This window comes from Somniosus microcephalus, chromosome 11, assembly GCF_052327205.1.
Source record: "Somniosus microcephalus isolate GS21.2 chromosome 11, FLI_Smic_1.0, whole genome shotgun sequence".
NCBI lineage: Eukaryota > Metazoa > Chordata > Chondrichthyes > Squaliformes > Somniosidae > Somniosus > Somniosus microcephalus.
Window position 1 is genome coordinate 234,308,858 of NC_140997.1, and position 19,459 is coordinate 234,328,316.

Sequence of the window (19,459 nt, forward strand, 5' to 3'; positions counted from 1 at the left end):
CTCTGCTGGCCGGGAGGAGGAGGCGGCCGGGGGTGCGGTGCGCAGGCGCGGAGCGGTCCCGGGGGCACCAGCCTTGCGGAGGAAGGTTTGGCTGCAAACTCTGTACAGCGAGACCGGGCTGCGCCTTCCGGGGGCTGCAGCTGTTGTTTAATCGCGTTTGCACTAATCCTGCTTCTGTAATCCTTTTGCACAACAGGGCTCGGCGAAAGCTGGGGCTCGCTGCACCCTCCCCTCCCCAGAGTTGCTCCAGGCTCCCAGATGGGCAAGAGGAAAGGGCCAAGCCAGGCTCCAGCTCCAGCTGGCAGCAAGGAGGGCGGCACAGCTAAACGCCCCAAAGGGTGCCCAGCCAAGGGTGCAAAGCAGCTGCTTCCTGGTAATTATACCTTAAAAAGTTGCAATTTGTGTTTTTTTTAACTAATTTTTCAGCAAATAATTCTACAAGTACTCCCACTAATCAAATGCAATGCAGTAACTTTGTGCAATTGATTTGGATTTCATGTTCTTTTACATTTCAAAAGTACATCTTTGGCTGAAAAACGTCTTGGGGACGTCTTGAGGTCGTGAAAGGAAGACTTGCATTTCTACAGCACCTTTCACAGCCTCAGATCATCCCAAAACGCTCTAGGTACTTGTTGAAGTGTAGCCACTGTTGTAATGTAGGAAACACGGCAGCCAATTTGCGCACAGCAAGGTCCCGATAAACAGCAGTGAGATAAATCATCAGATTGTAAGTTTTAGTGATGTTGGTTGAGGGATTAATATTGGCCAGGACACCGGGGAGAACTCCCCTGCTCTTCTTCAAAATAGTGGCCATGGGATCTTTTACGTCCACCTGAGAGAGCAGACGGGGCCTCGGTTTAACGTCTCATCCGAAAGACGGCACCTCCGACAGTGCGGCGCTCCCTCAGTGCTGCCCCTCCGACAGTGCGGCGCTCCCTCAGTGCTGCCCCTCCGACAGTGCGGCGCTCCCTCAGTGCTGCCCCTCCGACAGTGCGGCGCTCCCTCAGTGCTGCCCCTCCGACAGTGCGGCGCTCCCTCAGTGCTGCCCCTCCGACAGTGCGGCGCTCCCTCAGTGCTGCCCCTCCGACAGTGCGGCGCTCCCTCAGTGCTGCCCCTCCGACAGTGCGGCGCTCCCTCAGGGCTGCCCCTCCGACAGTGCGGCGCTCCCTCAGTGCTGCCCCTCCGACAGTGCGGCGCTCCCTCAGTGCTGCCCCTCCGACAGTGCGGCGCTCCCTCAGTGCTGCCCCTCCGACAGTGCGGCGCTCCCTCAGTGCTGCCCCTCCGACAGTGCGGCGCTCCCTCAGTGCTGCCCCTCCGACAGTGCGGCGCTCCCTCAGTGCTGCCCCTCCGACAGTGCGGCGCTCCCTCAGTGCTGCCCCTCCGAAAGTGCGGCGCTCCCTCAGTGCTGCCCCTCCGACAGTGCGGCGCTCCCTCAGTGCTGCCCCTCCGACAGTGCGGCGCTCCCTCAGTGCTGCCCCTCCGACAGTGCGGCGCTCCCTCAGTGCTGCCCCTCCGACAGTGCGGCGCTCCCTCAGTGCTGCCCCTCCGACAGTGCGGCGCTCCCTCAGTGCTGCCCCTCCGACAGTGCGGCGCTCCCTCAGTGCTGCCCCTCCGACAGTGCGGCGCTCCCTCAGTGCTGCCCCTCCGACAGTGCGGCGCTCCCTCAGTGCTGCCCCTCCGACAGTGCGGCGCTCCCTCAGTGCTGCCCCTCCGACAGTGCGGCGCTCCCTCAGTGCTGCACTGGGAGTGTCGGCCTGGATTATGTGCTCAAGGTTCTGGAGCGGGGCTCGAACCCACAGCGTCCTGACGCAGAGGCGAGAGAGAGTGCTACCCACTGAGCCCCGGCTGATACCTAAAAGGCGCTATATGAATGTAATTTGAGTACTTTCTTCTTTCTTTTGGGAATCTCATTAAGCTGGGTGAACAATCCAGTTCTATAGGGCAGGACAGGACTCGGATGTGAAGAGTAGGAGAGAAAACTAGATTCTCAAATTGCGGTCGATGAAGGGATTCTGGGGATCTGCACGGACGCAGATTTCTTTTTGTCTGGATTGCGGGGACTGGAGTCACATTTATATTACATACAGTTACATACAATTTACAGCACAGAACCAGGCCATTCGGCCCAACCAATCAATGCCGGCATTTATGATCCACTCGAGCCTCCTCCCATCCTTCCTCATCTAACTATTCGCTCGTGTCAGCCGTGGCTCAGTGGGTAGCATCCTCGCATCGGAGTCAGAAGGTTGTGGGTTCAAGTCCCACTCCAAGACTTGAGAGCAAAATCCAGGCTGACACTCCAGTGCAGTACTGAGGGAGTGCTACACTGTCGGAGGTGCCGTCTTTCGGATGAGACGTTAAATCGAGGCACTATTCCAAAGAAGAGCAGGGGGAGTTCTCCCCGGTATCCTGGCTATTATTTATCCCTCAACCAACATCACTGAAGCAGATTACCACATTGCTGTTTGTGGGAGCTTGCTGTGTGCAAATTCGCTGCCACATTTCCTACATTACAACAGTGACTACACTTCAAAAATTATTCATTGGCTGTGAAGCGCTTTGGGACGTCCTGAGGTGATGAAAGGTGCTATAGAAATACAAGTCTCTCTTTCTAACCCCCCATTCCTTTCTCCCTCATGTGTTTATCCAGCTTCCCCTTAAATGTATCTCTGCTCTTCGCCTCAACCACTCCCTGTGGTAGCGAGTTCCACATTCTCACCACTCTCTGGGGAAAAACATTTCTCCTAGATTTCCCAAGTTGACGATCTTATATTGATGGCCTCTAGTTATGCTCTTCCCCACAAGTGGAAACACTCTGGGCTCGAATTTCCAAGCCCTGTGGAGGCGGGTTTGGAGGCGGGAGTGGGGGGAAAATTGCAGAATCGTGGGGCACGAGCCCTTCCCGCCCCCAACCCGCCTCCGTGTCCGTTTCCCAGGAGGCGGGTACCTGACCTGTGCTGGGAGCCGCCTCCCCGAGGCGGGATGGGGATTAGTGCCAATTAACTGCCTATTTTTATCCTTGAAGTGTGGGCTGCCCGACGGCTCCAAACCACGCCAAGTTAGCGAGGCGGACCGTCGGGCTGAAGGGCTTGGAGGGGTCGAGATGTCCGGTGTTCAGGTGAGTGATGGGTGCATGAGTGCAGAGGTAAGTGTGTTTGGTGTGTGTAAAGTGTTTAAATAAGTTTTACTTACCTTTACTTACTAATGCAGGCTTCCTTCCTTCAGGTCTTGGGAGTCCCTCATCTCACCGGCACAGAAAGCAGAATGGCCGCGAGCTGTCAAAAGTTGCAGCATTCAGCTTTCTGTTCTGGAGAGATTTCTAACTGAGTCTGTGGAGAAGGACTCGTTAGAAGTCAGATTGTCAGTGTTTAACAGCTTCACAGAGCTGTCAAACGCTGATATTTCATCTGTCAAAAGCTCTTGACAGATGAAATGTCAATCCCTGACGTCACCTGTTGCCGGGTGTCCCTTAATTGGCCTGCTGAGCCCGCTGGGCGGGCTTAACAAGGTCAATCAAGGGAAAATCGCGTGGATTGGCTACAAATCGATGGAGGCGGGACTACAACCCCAAAAGTGGGAGTCCCGCCTCCATCACGTCCCCATTGACAAAATCCAGCCCTCTGTATCCACTCCATCAAAACCTTTCATAATTGACGTAATAAAACTCACTACGCACTTGGTTTAAGTATAAAGCAAGGCTTTAATCAACTTGTTTCAGAACATGGAGGTCTAGTTGTACTTCACTAGTTCCTTGTCTTACAAAATGTCCCTGGCAAGCTGGGGCCCACGCCCGAGTATTTATACTCCTTGGACGGCGCCACCAGCTGGCCGTCTAGCGTTATTTCATAAGTAGTTTCTTGATGAGATTTATTTATAACAATATAATTTTATAGACCTCTTAGGTTTCTATGTAGGCCCAGACCGGGTAAGGACGGCAGGTTTCCTTCCCTAAAGGGGCATTAGCGAGCCGGTTGGGTTTTCATGGTCATTTTCCCGTGTCATAACCACCGCAGGCAATTAGTGAGGCAGCCAATATACTTCTGTTCAGCTCTGACGCCGCCTGTTTCTTCTCCCGATGAACAGATGACGATAGCCAGGACTTCGAACCGGAAAAGCCTCTGTCGAGACCCAAGGTCCGTGGAACGGGAGCAGCCAAGGCGCAAGTCCGCCCGACCCCTGGGGGTCATCGCGCCGCAAGAAAGAAACCATCAAAGGCCAGGGGGAGAGGAGGAAGCCCCTCAGTCAAGGCAGAAGATGGCGAAGAGATTAAATGCAGCGCTGCTGCTGCTGGGAGGTGGGCTTTACCCCATGAGGTGTTTCCCTTCCTACAGTGAAGTGAACACAACTGTGACAGATTTTACCAGGAATTTTAGCTGTGGGGAAAGATTGGATAGGCTGGGGATGTTTCCTTTGGAACAGAGGAGGCTGAGGGGAGAAACATAGAAGGCAGGAGTAGGCCATTCGGCCCCTCGAGCCTGCTCCGCCATTCAATGCGATCATGGCTGATCATCCAAACTCAGTACCCGGTCCCTGCTTTCTCCCCATATCCCTTGATCCCTTTAGCCATAAGAAATATATCCAACTCCTTCTTGAATATATTTAATGAATTGGCCTCTACTGCCTTCTGTGGTAGAGAATTCCACAGGTTCACCACTCTCTGGGTGAAGAAATTCCTCCTCATCTCTGTCCTAAATGGCCTACCCCTTATCCTTAGACTGTGACCCCTGGTTCTGGACTCCCCGACCATCAGGAACATCCTTCCTGCATCTAGTCTGTCCAGTCCTGTTAGAATTTTATAAGTTTCAATGAGATCCCCCCTCATTCCTCTAAACTCCAGCGAGTACAAGCCCAATCGACCCAATCTCTCCTCATACGTCATTCCTGCCATCCCAGGTATCAGTCTGGTGAATCTTCGCTGAACTCCTTCCATGGCAAGAACATCCTTCCTCAGATAAGGCAACCAAAACTGCACACAATACTCAAGGTGTGGTCTCACCAAGGCCCTGTACAACTGCAGCAAGACATCCTTGTTCCTGTACTCGAATCCTCTCGCTATGAAGGCCAACATACCATTCGCCTGCTGCACCTGCTGCTTACCTTCACCTTGAAGTGTAGTCACTGTTGCAATGTGGGAAACGCAGCACGTTTAGTTTGGTATCTCTTAACGAGGAGAGTTAAATAAAATTGGGTCAGAGAGCTCTGAAGAATTTTGAAGCAGGTTAACCTTTAGATCGCCGGCGTGCCCATCCCCGGAGTTTCAGTCTCCCCGGACCAGTCATTTTTTAGGGACTCCTTTCCCTCGCTTATTGAATGACAGCTGGATTTTCAAGCACTGGGGACACCAGAGCCCACCCAGATCCTGGCCAGGGGTACTGAGGCAAGTTTTAACACCACTACTGAGGGCCCAGAGCAAACCGGCTCGCTCAGCACAGGCCGGGCGGGGGGGCGCGGTGGTTGCGATCCGCGAGCTTCTCGTCCCCGGGCCACGTCCTTCTGGATTTAGATTCTCCCTGGAATCGGGACAAAGTTGCAGGTGCAGCTGGTTGTGAGGAGGAAGGGCCAGACAGGCTCTGGGATTGGTTTCAGTGCAGCTCCTTTGCCTGAATCGCGAGTTAATGACTGGACTTCCATCTTTAGTTTGACAGGCCGATTGAAGAAGGAGGAAGAAAGTAATTCACAGGAAGATGACGGTGAAGAGGACAGCGAAGATGAGTGGGAGGAAGTGGAAGGTAAGTTACTGGTTCATATCACTGACTAATGGGGGGGATTGTAACCTGACCCACCCAGCGGGTCGGCTTCAAGTCGGACACCCAGTTTACACCAAAACCCTATTTAACGGTCCATTTCTGTACCTGCCCTGGGAGTGTTTGATGGGACAGTGTAGAGGGAGTATTACTCTGTATCTAACCCGTGCTGTACCTGCCCTGGGAGTGTTTGATGGGACAGTGTAGAGGGAGCTTTACTCTGTATCTAACTCGTGCTGTACCTGCCCTGGGAGTGTTTGATGGGACAGTGTAGAGGGAGCTTTACTCTGTATCTCACCCGTGCTGTACCTGCCCTGGGAGTGTTTGATGGGACAGTGTAGAGGGAGCTTTACTCTGTATCTAACCCGTGCTGTACCTGTCCTGGGAGTGTTTGATGGGACAGTGTAGAGGGAGCTTTACTCTGTATCTAACCCGTGCTGTACCTGCCCTGGGAGTGTTTGATGGGACAGTGTAGAGGGAGCTTTACTCTGTATCTAACCCGTGCTGTACCTGCCCTGGGAGTGTTTGATGGGACAGTGTAGAGGGAGCTTTACTCTGTATCTAACCCGTGCTGTACCTGCCATGGGAGTGTTTGATGGGACAGTGTAGAGGGAGCGTTACTCTGTATCTAACCCGTGCTGTACCTGCCCTGGGAGTGTTTGATGGGACAGTGTAGAGGGAGCTTTACTCTGTATCTAACCCGTGCTGTACCTGCCCTGGGAGTGTTTGATGGGACAGTGTAGAGGGAGCTTTACTCTGTATCTAACCTGTGCTGTACCTGCCCTGGGAGTGTTTGATGGGACAGTGTAGAGGGAGCTTTACTCTGTATCTAACCCGTGCTGTACCTGCCCTGGGAGTGTTTGATGGGGCAGTATAGAGGGAGCTTTACTCTGTATCTAACCTGTGCTGTACCTGCCCTGGGAGTGTTTGATGGGACAGTGTAGAGGGCGCTTTACTCTGTATCTAAACCATGCTGTACCTGCCCTGGGAGTGTTTGATGGGACAGCGTAGAGGGAGCTTTACTCTGCATCTAACCCGTGCTGTACCTGCCCTGGGAGTGTTTGATGAGACAGTGTAGAGTGAGCTTTACTCTGTATCTAACCTGTGCTGTACCTGCCCTGGGAGTGTTTGATGAGACAGTGTAGAGGGAGCTTTACTCTGTATCTAACCTGTGCTGTACCTGCCCTGGGAGTGTTTGATGAGACAGTGTAGAGGGAGCTTTACTCTGTATCTAACCTGTGCTGTACCTGCCCTGGGAGTGTTTGATGCTGGTACAGACCTACTTTCCGTCATTGTGTGTGGGATAATAGTGGGTTCACACCCATGTCGAGAGAGCCAAACATTGCTTAAGGTTCAAGAGTGACACCAATAGTATAAAGTGCACCACAGTTCAAGAATTCCTTTCTTTTTTTCCTCACAGAACTGCATAACGTTGTGTCAGAAGAACCATCCACGTTTCCCCGTCCTGAACCACCTCTTCCTGTAGACTCGCTGGAGATTGAAATTGAAACTCCAGGGCAAACCAATAAAAAAGAAAGAAGGTCTGGGATTTCTGAACTCTTTCTAAATTACAACTGTTTTTATGATAAACTTCTCCTAGTTCATCACACTCTCCCTCTGAGTCAGAAGGTCGTGGGTTCAAGCTATACTTGAGCCCCATAATTCAGGCCAACACTCGCAGTGCAGTACTGAGGGAGTGCCGCACTGTCGGAGCGGCAGTACTGAGGGAGCGCCGCACTGTCGGAGGGGCAGTACTGAGGGAGCGCTGTACTGTCGGAGGGAGCGCTGTACTGTCGGAGGGGCAGTACTGAGGGAGCGCAGCACTGTCGGAGGAGCAGTACTGAGGGAGCGCCGCACTGTCGGAGGGGCAGTACTGAGGGAGCGCCGCACTGTCGGAGGGGCAGTACCGAGGGAGCGCCGCACTGTCGGAGGGGCAGTACTGAGGGAGAGCTGCACTGTCGGAGGGGCAGTACTGAGGTAGCGCCGCACTGTCGGAGGTGCAGTACTGAGGGAGTGCCGCACTGTCGGAGGGGCAGTACTGAGGGAGCGCTGCACTGTCGGAGGTGCAGTACTGAGGGAGTGCCGCACTGTCGGAGGGGCAGTACTGAGGGAGCGCCGCACTGTCGGAGGGGCAGTACTGAGGGAGCGCTGCACTGTCGGAGGGGCAGTACTGAGGGAGTGCTGCACTGTCGGAGGTGCCGTCTTTCGGATGAGACGTTAAACCGAGGCCCCGTCTGCTCTCAGGTGGATGTAAAAGATCCCACGGCCACTATTTTTGAAGAAGAGCAGGGGAGTTCTCCCTGGTGTCCTGGGCCAATATTTATCCCTCAACCAACATCACTAAAACAGATTATTTGGTTATTATCACATTGCTGTTTGTGGGAGCTTGATGTGCGCTAATTGGCTGCCGCATTTCCTACATTACAACAGTGACCACAGTTCTAAAAGAACCTCATTGGCTGTAAAGCGCTTTGGGACGCCCTGAGGTTTTGAAAGGTGCTGTTGAAATGCATATTCTTTTTTCTCCCCTGTTATTTGAACCTTTTATGATGAATCAGTCTTTCAATCCAATTCGTAACGTAACCTTTAAACTAACATTATGTGCCATACAGAGAGAAGAGAAAGGCTGAATTTGAAGACTACCTCCGTCGAATGATAAACCGTTTTACGAGGAACGCACTCATAGACACTCACAAGGTACGCCCACGTACCCAGGACACAGTGCTTTGCAATTGAAACTTAGAAAATGCGGACTTTAGGGATTTGCCAAAGGTCTCGATCAGTAAGTACTGGGCCCAATGGGGGGGAATCCAGGCTGACAGGCCAGTGCAGTACTGAGGGAGCGCTGCACTGTCAAAGGTGCCGTCTTTTGAATCAGACGTTAATACAAGGCCCCGTCTGCCCTCTCAGGTGGATGCAAGAGATCCCACGGGAATATTTCGAAGAAGAGCAGGAGAGTCCTGGGGCCAATATTTATCCCTCAATCAACATCACTAAAACAGATTATCTGGTCATTTATTGCTGTTTGTGGGAGCTTGCTGTGCACAAACTGGCTGCCATGTTTCCTACATTACAACAGCGGCTGCTCTTCAAAAATGCCTCATTGGCTGTGAGTTATGCTGCAGCTATACAAACCCTGGTTAGACCACACCTGGAGCACTGGGAGACCACACCTGGAGCACTGGGAGACCACACCTGGAGCACTGGGAGACCACACCTGGAGCACTGGGAGACCACACCTGGAGCACTGGGAGACCACACCTGGAGCACTGGGAGACCACACCTGGAGCACTGGGAGCAGTTCTGGGCACCGCACCTTAGGAAGGATATATTGGCCTTGGAGGGAGTGCAGCGTCGGTTTACCAGAATGGTACCCGGACTCCGAGGGTTAAGTTACGAGGAGAGATTACACAAACTAGGGTTGTATTCCTTGGAATTTAGAAGGTTAAGGGGTGATCTGATCGAAGTTTTCAGGTTATTAAGGGGAACAGATAGGGTCGATAGAGAGAAACTATTTCCGCTGGTTGGGGAGTCTAGGACTAGGGGACAGAGTCTAAAAATTAGAGCCAGACCTTTCAGGAGTGAAATTAGGAAACACTTCTACACACAAAGGGTGGTAGAGGTTTGGAACTCTCTTCCGCAAACGGCAATTGATGCCGGATCAATTGTTAATTTTAAATCGGATATTGATAGATTTCTGTTAACCAAAGGTATTAAGGGATACGGGGCAAAGGCGGGTTTATGGAGTTAGGTCGCAGATCAGCCATGATCTCACTGAATGGCGGAACAGGCTGGAGGGGCTGAATGGCCTCCTCCTGTTCCTATGTTCTGGAATGCGCTGCCTGAAAGGGCAGTGGAAGCAGATTCAATAGTAACTTTAAAAAGGAAATTGGATAAATACTTGAAGGGGAAAATAATGACAAGGCTCTGGGGAAAGAGCGGGGGGGAGTGGGACTAATTGGAGAGCTCTACCAAAGAGCCGGCACAGGCAGGGTGGGCCGAACAGTCTCCTGTGCTGTATCGTTCTGTGATTCTATCAGGAAAGATTGAACAAGCTGGGGCTCTTTTCTCCAAAAAACAGAGAAGGCTGAGGGGTGACCTGATCGAGGTCTTTAAGATTATGAAAGGGTTCGATAGGGTAGGCCTGGAGAAGATGTTTCCACTTGTGGGGGAGACCAGAACAAGGGGCCATCAATATAAGACAGTCACTAATAAATCCACTCGGGAATTCAGGAGAAACGTCTTCACCCAGAGAGTGGTGAGAATGTGGAACTCGCTACCACAGGGAGTGGTTGAGGCGAAGAGCAGAGATACATTTAAGGGGGAAGCTGGATAAACACATGAGGGAGAAAGGAATAGAAGGATACGGTGATAGGGTGAGATGAAGAGGGTGGGAGGAGGCTGGTGTGGAGCAGAAACACTGGCACGGAGCGGAGGGGCCGAATGGCCTGTTTCTGCGCTGTGAATACCTTGTGATGCACCTATTGCTGATATTGCGACCTTCGATCTTTTTATTGTTTCCCCTGCTGCAGGTGCACCTTCTGTGTCTGTTGGCCAACGGAATGTTCCGGAACAGGACGTGCAGTGAGCTGGAGCTTCGCGCCGTGGCGCTGTCCCTGGTTCCCGTCGAACTCGCCAAGGTGCCAACCGGCCGTGTGGACATTGTGTACATCTCCAAACTGCTCAAGTGGTAAGCCAACGAGTCTGGCCCGCTCACTGCCCCCACCCACCCCCCCTCTCCGACTCCCAGTGACCCAGCAAATCTACGTCCAGATCCTCGGCCTCGGATCCCTGCAGGCCCTTCGTCTGCCCACTCGGAGCAATGTCTAGGTGTATGGCCCCCTCCCCCGCTCCTCCCACACCCAGTTACTGCTCACTCCACTGCGCTGTCAGTGAGCCCCTGAACTCCATTCCTCCCACTTCACCACCTCCAACAGCAACAATGCGCATGTATACAGCAACCGTTAACGTAGTAAAACCGCTCCAAGGCGCTTCACAGGAGCGTAAATCGGACAGGAATGTGACAGCGAGCCACGTAAGGAGATAGTCGGACAGGTGAGTAGGAATAAATGGGTCATTTTCGGGATGGCAGGCGGTGACTAGTGGGGTACCGCAGGGTTCAGTGCTTGGGCCCCAGCTATTCACAATATATATCAATGATTTGGATGAGGGGACCAAATGTAATATTTCCAAGTTTGCTGACGACGCAAAACTAGGTGGGATCGTGAGTTGTGAGGAGGATGCAAAGAGGCTTCAAGGCGATTTAGACAAGTTGAGTGAGTGGGCAAAAACATGGCAGAAGCAGTATAACATGGATAAATGTGAAGTTATCCACTTCGGTAGGAAAAACAGAAAGGTAGAGTATTATTTAAATGGTGATAGATTGGGAAATGTTGATGTACAAAGGGACCTTGTACACCAGTCACCGAAAGCAAACATGCAGGTGCAGCAAGCAGTTAGGAAGGCAAATGGTATGTTGGCCTTCATTGCAAGAGGATTTGAGTACAGGAGCAAGGATGTCTTACTACAGTTATACAGGGCCTTGGTGAGACCACACCTGGAGTACTGGGTGCAGTTTTGTTCTCCTTACCTAAGAAAGGATATACTTGCCATAGAGGGAGTGCAGCGAAGGTTCACCAGACTGATTCCTGGGATGGCAGGACTGTCGTATGAGGAGAGATTGGGTCGACTAGGCCTGTATTCACTAGAGTTTAGAAGAATGAGAGGGGATCTCATTGAAACGCATAAATTTCTGACACGGCTAGACAGACATAGAAACATAGAAGATAGGAGCAGGAGTTGGCCATTCGGCCCCTCGAGCCTGCTCCGCCATTCAATGCGATCACGGCTGATCATCCAAATTCAGTACCCTGTCCCTGCTTTCTCCCCAGACGGGATGCAGGGAGGGTGTTTCCCCTGGCTGGGGGGTCGAGAACACCTTTCACCCCACCAGCCTCCACATTCAACGGATCATCCTCCGCCATTTCCGCTACCTCCAAAGTGATCCCACCACCAAACGCATCTTCCCCTCCCCTCCCCTTTCAACATTCCGTAGGGACCGCTCCCTCCGAGACACCCTAGTCCACTCCTCTATCACCCCCAGCACCCCTTCCCCTTCGCCTGGCACCTTCCCGTGCAAGCGCAGGAGATGTAACACCTGCCCCTATACCTCCCCCCTTCCCACTATCCAGGGCCCCAAACACCCCTTCCAGGTGAAACAGCGATTTACTTGTACTTCTTGCAATCTAGTGTACTGTATTCGCTGCTCACGATGCGGTCTCCTCTACATTGGGGAGACCAAACGCAGATTGGGTGACCGCTTTGCGGAACACCTCCGTTCAGTCCGTAAGGGTGACCCCGAGCTTCCGGTCGCCTGTCATTTGAATTCACCGCTCCATTCCCACTCAGACCTCACTGTCCTTGGCCTCTTGCATTGTTCCACGGAAGCTCAACGTAAACTCGAGGAACAGCACCTCATCTTCCGATTAGGCACTTTACAGCCTTCCGGACTCAATATCGAGTTCAACAATTTCAGATCATAACCTCAGCCCCTATTATATTTTTACTTATATTTTTTATCCACGCTTTTGTTTTGGTTTTTCCCCCCCCCCCCCCCCCCCTTTCCTTTTTTTCTCTCTCCCACATGGCAGCTGTCTCCCATTCTGCCAGCGCATTTCACACCTAATCTCAGCCGTCTTTTGTCTCCACCAGTCCGATCACCATCTCGTCTCGTTTTGAATACCTCTTAATGTCTCTTCACTTCTTTTGTTCTGTCCCAGCCCTGCCTTTCGATCTATTTCATTTCCTTTCCAGTTTTGAAGAAGGGTTTTGACCCGAAACGTCGACTCTAATTTCTCTCCACGGATGTTGCCTGGCCTGCTGAGTTTTTCCAGCATTTTCTGTTGTTATTTTGGATTTCCAGCACCTGCAGTATTTTGCTATCGTACTAGAACGAGGGGTCACAGTCTCAGGATACGGGGTAGGACATTTAGGACTGAGATGAGGAGAAATTTCTTCACTCAGAGGGTGGTGGACCTGTGGAATTCTCTACCACAGAAGGCTGTGGAGGCCGAGTCACTGAATATATTTAAGAAGGAGATAGATAGATTTCTAGACACAAAAGGCATCAAGGGATATGGGGAGAGAGCGGGGATATGGTATTGAGATAGAGGATCAGCCATGATCATATTGAATGGCGGAGCAGGTTCGAATGGCCGACTCCTGCTCCTAGTTTTCTATGTTTTTTATGTGAACAAAAGCTCGGTTGAAGAGGTCGGTTTTAAGGAGCATCTTAAAATGGAGAAAGGAGAGGTTTAGGGAGGGAATTCCAGAGCTCAGGGCCCAGGCAGGTGAAGGCACGGCCGCCAATGGTGGAGCGATGGAAATTGGAGGATGCGCAAGAGGCCAGAATTGGAGGAGCGCCGAGATCTTGGGGGTGGGGGGGGGGGGGGTGGTGGTTGTGGGGCTGGAGGAGGTTACAGAGAGAGGGAGGGGTGAGGGCCGTGTAGTGATTGGAGGGGCTTACAGAGAGAGGGCGGGGCGAGGGCTGTGTAGGGCTGGAGGAGGTTACAGAGAGAGGGAGGGGTGAGGCCGTGTGGGCTGGAGGAGGTTACAGAGAGAGGGAGGGGTGAGGGCGTGTAAGGCTGGAGGAGGTTACAGAGAGAGGGAGGGGCGAGGGCCGCGTAGGGCTGAAGGAGGTTACAGAGAGAGGGAGGGGCGAGGCTGTGTAGTGATTGGAGGGGGTTACAGAGAGAGGGAGGGGTGAGGCCGTGGAGCGATTGGAAAACAAGGTGTTTTTACCAGGAAAACAACCAGTTATAGCTGAGCTTTGATGGTGAACAAACCTTCTACAAACCAGAATTGAAAAGTTCTGAGATTGGTTCCTAGCACCATCCCCCTCCCCTCCCTGAGGCTCATTCCTCATTCGTGTTGAGTTTGTTGAACTCAACCAGAGACAAGTCCAATTTCCTTGACCTTTCTCCAAATTTTTGGACATTAAAGGAATCAAGGGATATGGGGATCGGGCAGGAAGGTGGAGTTGAGGTTGAAGATCAGCCATGATCTTATTGAATGGCGGAGCAGGCTCGAGGGGCCGAATGGCGGAGCAGGCTCGAGGGGCCGAATGGCGGAGCAGGCTCGAGGGGCCGAATGGCCGACTCCTGCTCCTTTTGTTCTTGTGTTCTTATAAATAACTGGCATCGTTACGGTTGCTCCTGTCTCTACCCTTCCCATGTTAGCCTTTATCTCCAGGGGGTTGGAATACCAAAGTGAGGAAGCGATGCTTCAGTTGTTCAGAGCTCTGGTCAGACCCCCTCTGGAGTCACTGGGTTCAGTTCTGGGCCCCGCCCCTCAGGAAGGATCTATCGGCCTCGGAGGGGGAACAGCCCAGATTCACCAGAATGAGACCGGGGCTGAAAGGGTTAAATTATGAGACTGGCTTGTATTCCCTCAAGTATAGAAGATTGAAGTTTGTTCTAATCGAGGCGTTTAATAGGATTAAAGGGATTCGATAGTGTAGATGGAGAGAAACCATTCCCTCTGGTGGGGTGGGGGGAGTCCAGAACAAGGGGGCAGAACCTTAAAATTAGAGCCAGGCTGTTCAGGGGTGATGTCAGGAAGCACTTCTTCACACAAAGGGTGGTGGAAATCTGGAACTCGCTCCCCCAAAAAAAGCTGTAAATGCTGGGGGTCAATTGGAGCTTTCCAGACTGAGTTCGATGGATTTTTGTTGGGTAAGGGGATCGAGGGACACGGAGCAAAGGCGGGTAAAAGGAGTTAAGATACAAATCAGCTATAATCTAATAAACGGCAGATCGGGCTCGAGGGGCTGAATGGCCTCGTCCTGTCACACAGGACTCGACAGCAACCGTCCTTTCAACTCCAGCTCCGTCCCGCTGATGATGCAGCTCCGTGTCTATTATCACCCAGTCCAGCATTAACTTCCGCCCCTCTTTCCCTTTACAGGTTTGTGTCAGCCTTTGAGATTGACCCCTCCCTCCCCAAGGGTGAGACGGAGAATCTGTTCACGGTGCTGGAGAGGAGATTCAGCAGCCGCTCTGCGAGGAGTGAGGAAGAAATGGTTCATGTGAGTATTCTCTGTAACCGGCAACGGTGCATCTCCGCGCTCCCCCAGCTCCGTGCTGACAGCCTGCCTTAGCTCCTCCCCCTCCCCCTTCCTCACCCCCCTCCCCCTTCCTCACCCCCTCCCCCTTCCTCACCCCCTCCCCCTTCCTCACCCCCCTCCCCCTTCCTCACCCCCCTCCCCCTTCCTCACCCCCTCCCCCTTCCTCACCCCCCTCCCCCTTCCTCACCCCCCCTCCCCCTTCCTCACCCCCCCTCCCCCTTCCTCACCCCCCTCCCCCTTCCTCACCCCCCTTCCTCACCCTCGAAGGTGGAAATAGGCGGTGTTAGTGGTGGAGAGGATATGTGGTCGGAAGCTCATCCCTGGGTCAAATACGGGGTTGTGAAGAAGTTTGCAGGAAAAGAGACGGAGATGGTTTTAATTAATTTTTGATCATCAGTCACGCTAAGAAAAATCGACTAGCGACAAGATATTGGAGAGACGGGGGGTCGCGGGCGATGTAAACAATGAAAGGAATCAGATTATTATTTGCGCGCTCTTGCAATCTACACATCCCAGTGGCTGTGACCTCACTTATGAACCTGGTTTTGTTTTAACAGCTCTTTCTAATCACCCTTCGAACTCTGCCCTTGGCATCACGCCTCGTGATTTCTCTTCAACCCATTCCCTTTAAAGAAGGATCGAAAGCGGTGAGAAACCCGACCCAAATTATTTTGATTCCACATTTTATTTTTCCTTGGCTTCCTAGGAACAGGAGGAGGCCATTCAGGTAGATAATGGCTGATCTGTATCTTAAATCAGTTTAACGTCTCATCCGACAGTGCAGCGCTCCCTTGGTACTGCCCCTCCGACAGTGCGGCGCTCCCTCAGTACTGCCCCTCCGACAGTGCGGCGCTCCCTCAGTACTACCCCTCCGACATTGTGGCGCTCCCTCAGTACTGCCCCTCCGACAGTGCGGCGCTCCCTCAGTACTACCCCTCCGACAGTGCGGTGCTCCCTCAGTACTGCCCCTCCGACAGTGCGGCGCTCCCTCGGTACTGCCCCTCCGACAGTGCGGCGCTCCCTCGGTACTGCCCCTCCGACAGTGCGGCGCTCCCTCAGTACTACCCCTCCGACAGTGCAGCGCTCCCTCGGTACTGCCCCTCCGATAGTGCAGCACTCCCTCAGCACTGCCCCTCCGACAGTGCGGCGCTCCCTCAGTGCTGACCCTTCGACAGTGCGGCGCTCCCTCAGTGCTGCCCCTCCGACAGTGCGGCGCTCCCTCAGTACTGTCCCTCCGACAGTGCGGCGCTCCCTCAGTGCTGCCCCTCCGACAGTGCGGCGCTCCCTCAGTGCTGCCCCTCCGACAGTGCGGCGCTCCCTCAGTGCTGCCCCTCCGACAGTGCGGCGCTCCCTCAGTGCTGCCCCTCCGACAGTGCGGCGCTCCCTCAGTACTGCCCCTCCGACAGAAGTGGAAAACTGGAAAACTTTTTCCAGTTCTGACGAAGGGTCATCGGCCTGAAACGTTAACTCTGTTTCTCTCTCCACAGATGCTGCCTGACCGGCTGAGTATCTCCCAACATTTTCTGTTTTTGTTAAAGGGGTGATGGTGCGAGGCAAAAGGGAGTGATAATGGGTCAAGTAACGACACAAAAGATGGGTCCAGAGGGGGTGTAAATGGTAACGGCAGAATAGCAGAGGGGGAGGGAAGCACGGGAAATCTGGCAGAGAGAAGGTGGCTCCGTAGCCCGGGAATGTGGTGTAGAAAGGTGGGGAGTACCCCAGGGGGTGTGGACCACCGCCCCACCCACACCCCCAGCCATGTACTGATGGGGGATTCCCCAACCCCCAGCCTGCACCCTCCCCATTCCCAGTGCCTCTGCTGCCGCCATCCTCCTTTACCAGCCCTTGCTGTCCCAGAGTAATTCCGGCTCCAGTTAAGGTCTAAAGTTGTTAAATTGTGCTGGTGCTGAGACTTGAACCCAGGACCTTGAGTTGTGAAAGGAGCGTCTGGTCTCGGTCCCGGCTCTAAACCTCTTTCTTCGTTTCCTTCAGAACCCGAGGGGCAGCAAATCCAGAGTTGGTTCCCGGAAAACTCTTAATCCAGCGCCCGACACTAAACCCAAACCTGCGTCCGGGAAAGGAGCAAAGGGGGACGCAGTGATTAAACTAGAGGAAGAGCGGGATGGTTGGGTGAAGACCCAGACTGAAGATGAAGACAAGCCACATCAGGCATCCAGAAGGAACCAGGTTGAAGGTATGAACGAGCGAAGGAACGCAAGAGGGAGAAGTGAAAATGTCAGAAATCTTAACGGCGCTTCTGCTGAATCCGGGTTTGAGGACGAGGAGTGCGCAGTGCCCAATAAACCAGGGTCTCCGAGGCCGAAGAATGAGCGACGACGGAGAATAGCTTCGAAAGTATGTTACAAGGAGGAGGACACCGAAGAAGATGATGACCACGATTCTGATTTTGAAGTTGATGGTTCTGCCGATTCCAGCAATTACTCGGGTGGAGATAACAGGAGTGCTCTTCGGGGCAAGAGGAGCCCTTGGCCAGCAAAGACTCCCCGAGGAAGGCAGAGTGTCCCAGGAAAGAGCAAGGGCGCGATCTGCGGGACACCAAAGTGCGAGATGGGTCCAGAGGACAGTGAAGAAGAGAACTTTGAGACTGGCCCGGGGAAAACCAATCCAAGGAAGAGAAGGTCCTCGAAAGGCAACAAGACCAAGGCCGACAGCAGTGATGAAAGCGTGAGGTCGATGGGTGAGGTGCCTCCGGATTCAAAAGGTTCAGATCAGTGGGTTGAGGTTTACGCAGAGGCGGAGAGGAAATGGGTTGTGGTTGACTGCGTCCGCAACACTTTGAACCATCCTGAGCTCTGCGTGAAGTATGCGTCCAAACCGCTCTCCTACATCATCAGCTTCGACAACGAGAGCTGCGCGAGAGACGTTACCCAGAGGTACGACGCGGCTTGGATGACCAGCACGAGGAAACGGCGCATTGACCCTGGGTGGTGGGATAAGACTTTGGCGCCGTACAAAAGCAGCTGTACGGAACGTCGGAAGGAGGAAGACCTGGAGGTACGTGACATTTACCTTGGAGCAGCGTGGACTTGGAGGCGACCTGATCGAGGTGCATTGTCTTCACCAATCCCCTCTCCCGATGGCGATGAGGCGCGGGCTCCATGGCCATCATTTGCACTCCCAGTCGCTCGCTCCAAGCGGCCAAATCATTGCTGGCAGTTAACCAAAAGAGCTTGAGTGCTAGAAAGGGTTAATCTGCACCCTTTTCTCTCCGTGATGTGTGCCAGCGGCAAAACGCTTGCTTTGGTGGTTTTTATTGCAGTTCACTGCTGTTGGAACGAGTTTATTTTGAACGTTCTCCCTTTTTGTGAATTTGAAACTAGAGATCATAAATATAAGATGGTCAGTAATAAATCCAATCGAGAATTCCGGAGAGACTTCTCCTGGACCTGACGGCCCACATCCTCGGGTTCTAAAAGAGGTGGCTGAAGAGATAGTGGATGCATTTGGTTTTGATCTTCCAAAATTCCCTAGATTCTGGAACGGTCCCAGTGGATTGGAAGGTCGCAAATGTAACACCGCTGTTCAAGAAAGGAGGGAAGAGAGAAAACAGGGAACTACAGGCCAGTTAGCCCGACATCAGTCAACATGATTAGACAGAGTCAGCATGGTTTTATGAAAGGGAAATCGTGTTTAGCAAATTTATTAGCATTTTTTTGAGGATGTAACTAGCAGGGTAGATAAAGGGGAACCAGTGGATGTAGTATATTTGGCTTTCCAAAAGGCATTCAATAAGTTGCCACATAAAAGGTTATTACACAAGATTAGCGCTCATGGGGTTGGGGGTAATATAGTAACATGGATAGAGGATTGGGTAACAGACAGAAAACAGAGAGTAGGGATAAACGGATCTTTTTCAGGTTGGCAGGCTGTAACTAGTGGGGTACCGCAAGGATCAGTGTTGGGGCCTCAGCTGTTTACAATCTATACTAATGACCTAGATGAAGGGACCGAGTGTAATGTATCCAAGTTTGCTGATGATACAAAGCTAGGTGGGACAGTAAGCTGTGAGGAGAACACAAAGAGTCTGCAAAGGGATATAGATAGACTGAGTGAGTGGGCAGTAAGGTGGCAGATGGAGTATAATGTAGGGAAATGTGAGGTTATTCACTTTGGTAGGAAGAATAGAAAAACAGAATATTTTTTAAATGGTGAGAAACTTTCAAATGTTGGTGTTCAGAGAGATTTGGGTGTCCTCGTGCAAGAAACACAGAAAGCTAGCGTGCAGGTACAGCAAGCAATCAGGAAGGCAAATGACATGTTGGCCTTTATTGCAAGGGGGTTGGAGTATAAGAGTGAGGAAGTCTTGCTCCAATTGTACAGGGCCTTGGTGAGACCACACCTGGAGTACGGTGCACAGTTCTGGTCTCCTTATCTAAGGAAGAATATACTTGCCTTGGAGGCGGTGCAATGAAGGTTCACTAGATTGATTCCTGGGATGAGAGGGCTGTCCTATGAGGAGAGATTGTGTAGAATGGGCCGATACTCTCTGGAGTTTAGAAGAATGAGAGGTGATCTCATTGAAACATACAAGATTCTGAGGGGGATTGACAGGGTAGATGCTGAGAGGTTG

At 52.5% G+C, this 19,459-nt stretch overlaps 1 protein-coding gene across 2 annotated transcripts in view; it reads left to right on the forward strand.

The window, feature by feature from the left end:
* The first annotated feature begins 1 nt into the window (after position 1).
* xpc (xeroderma pigmentosum, complementation group C) overlaps positions 2 to 19,459 on the forward strand; it is a 29,526-nt gene continuing 10,068 nt past the window's right edge. The window contains exons 1-10 of one of the 2 annotated variants that reach the window (XM_086002139.1): positions 2 to 85; positions 197 to 373; positions 4,084 to 4,294; positions 5,638 to 5,729; positions 7,165 to 7,285; positions 8,357 to 8,441; positions 10,277 to 10,434; positions 14,709 to 14,829; positions 15,426 to 15,515; positions 16,861 to 17,883. In XM_086002139.1, the coding sequence (XP_085858265.1) occupies positions 259 to 373; positions 4,084 to 4,294; positions 5,638 to 5,729; positions 7,165 to 7,285; positions 8,357 to 8,441; positions 10,277 to 10,434; positions 14,709 to 14,829; positions 15,426 to 15,515; positions 16,861 to 17,883 (2,016 nt within the window). In that variant the 5' untranslated portion in view covers positions 2 to 85; positions 197 to 258. Of the gene's footprint in view, positions 86 to 196; positions 374 to 4,083; positions 4,295 to 5,637; positions 5,730 to 7,164; positions 7,286 to 7,662; positions 7,722 to 8,356; positions 8,442 to 10,276; positions 10,435 to 14,708; positions 14,830 to 15,425; positions 15,516 to 16,860; positions 17,884 to 19,459 lie in introns of those variants that run through there. The other variant, XM_086002140.1, reaches the window with a different exon arrangement.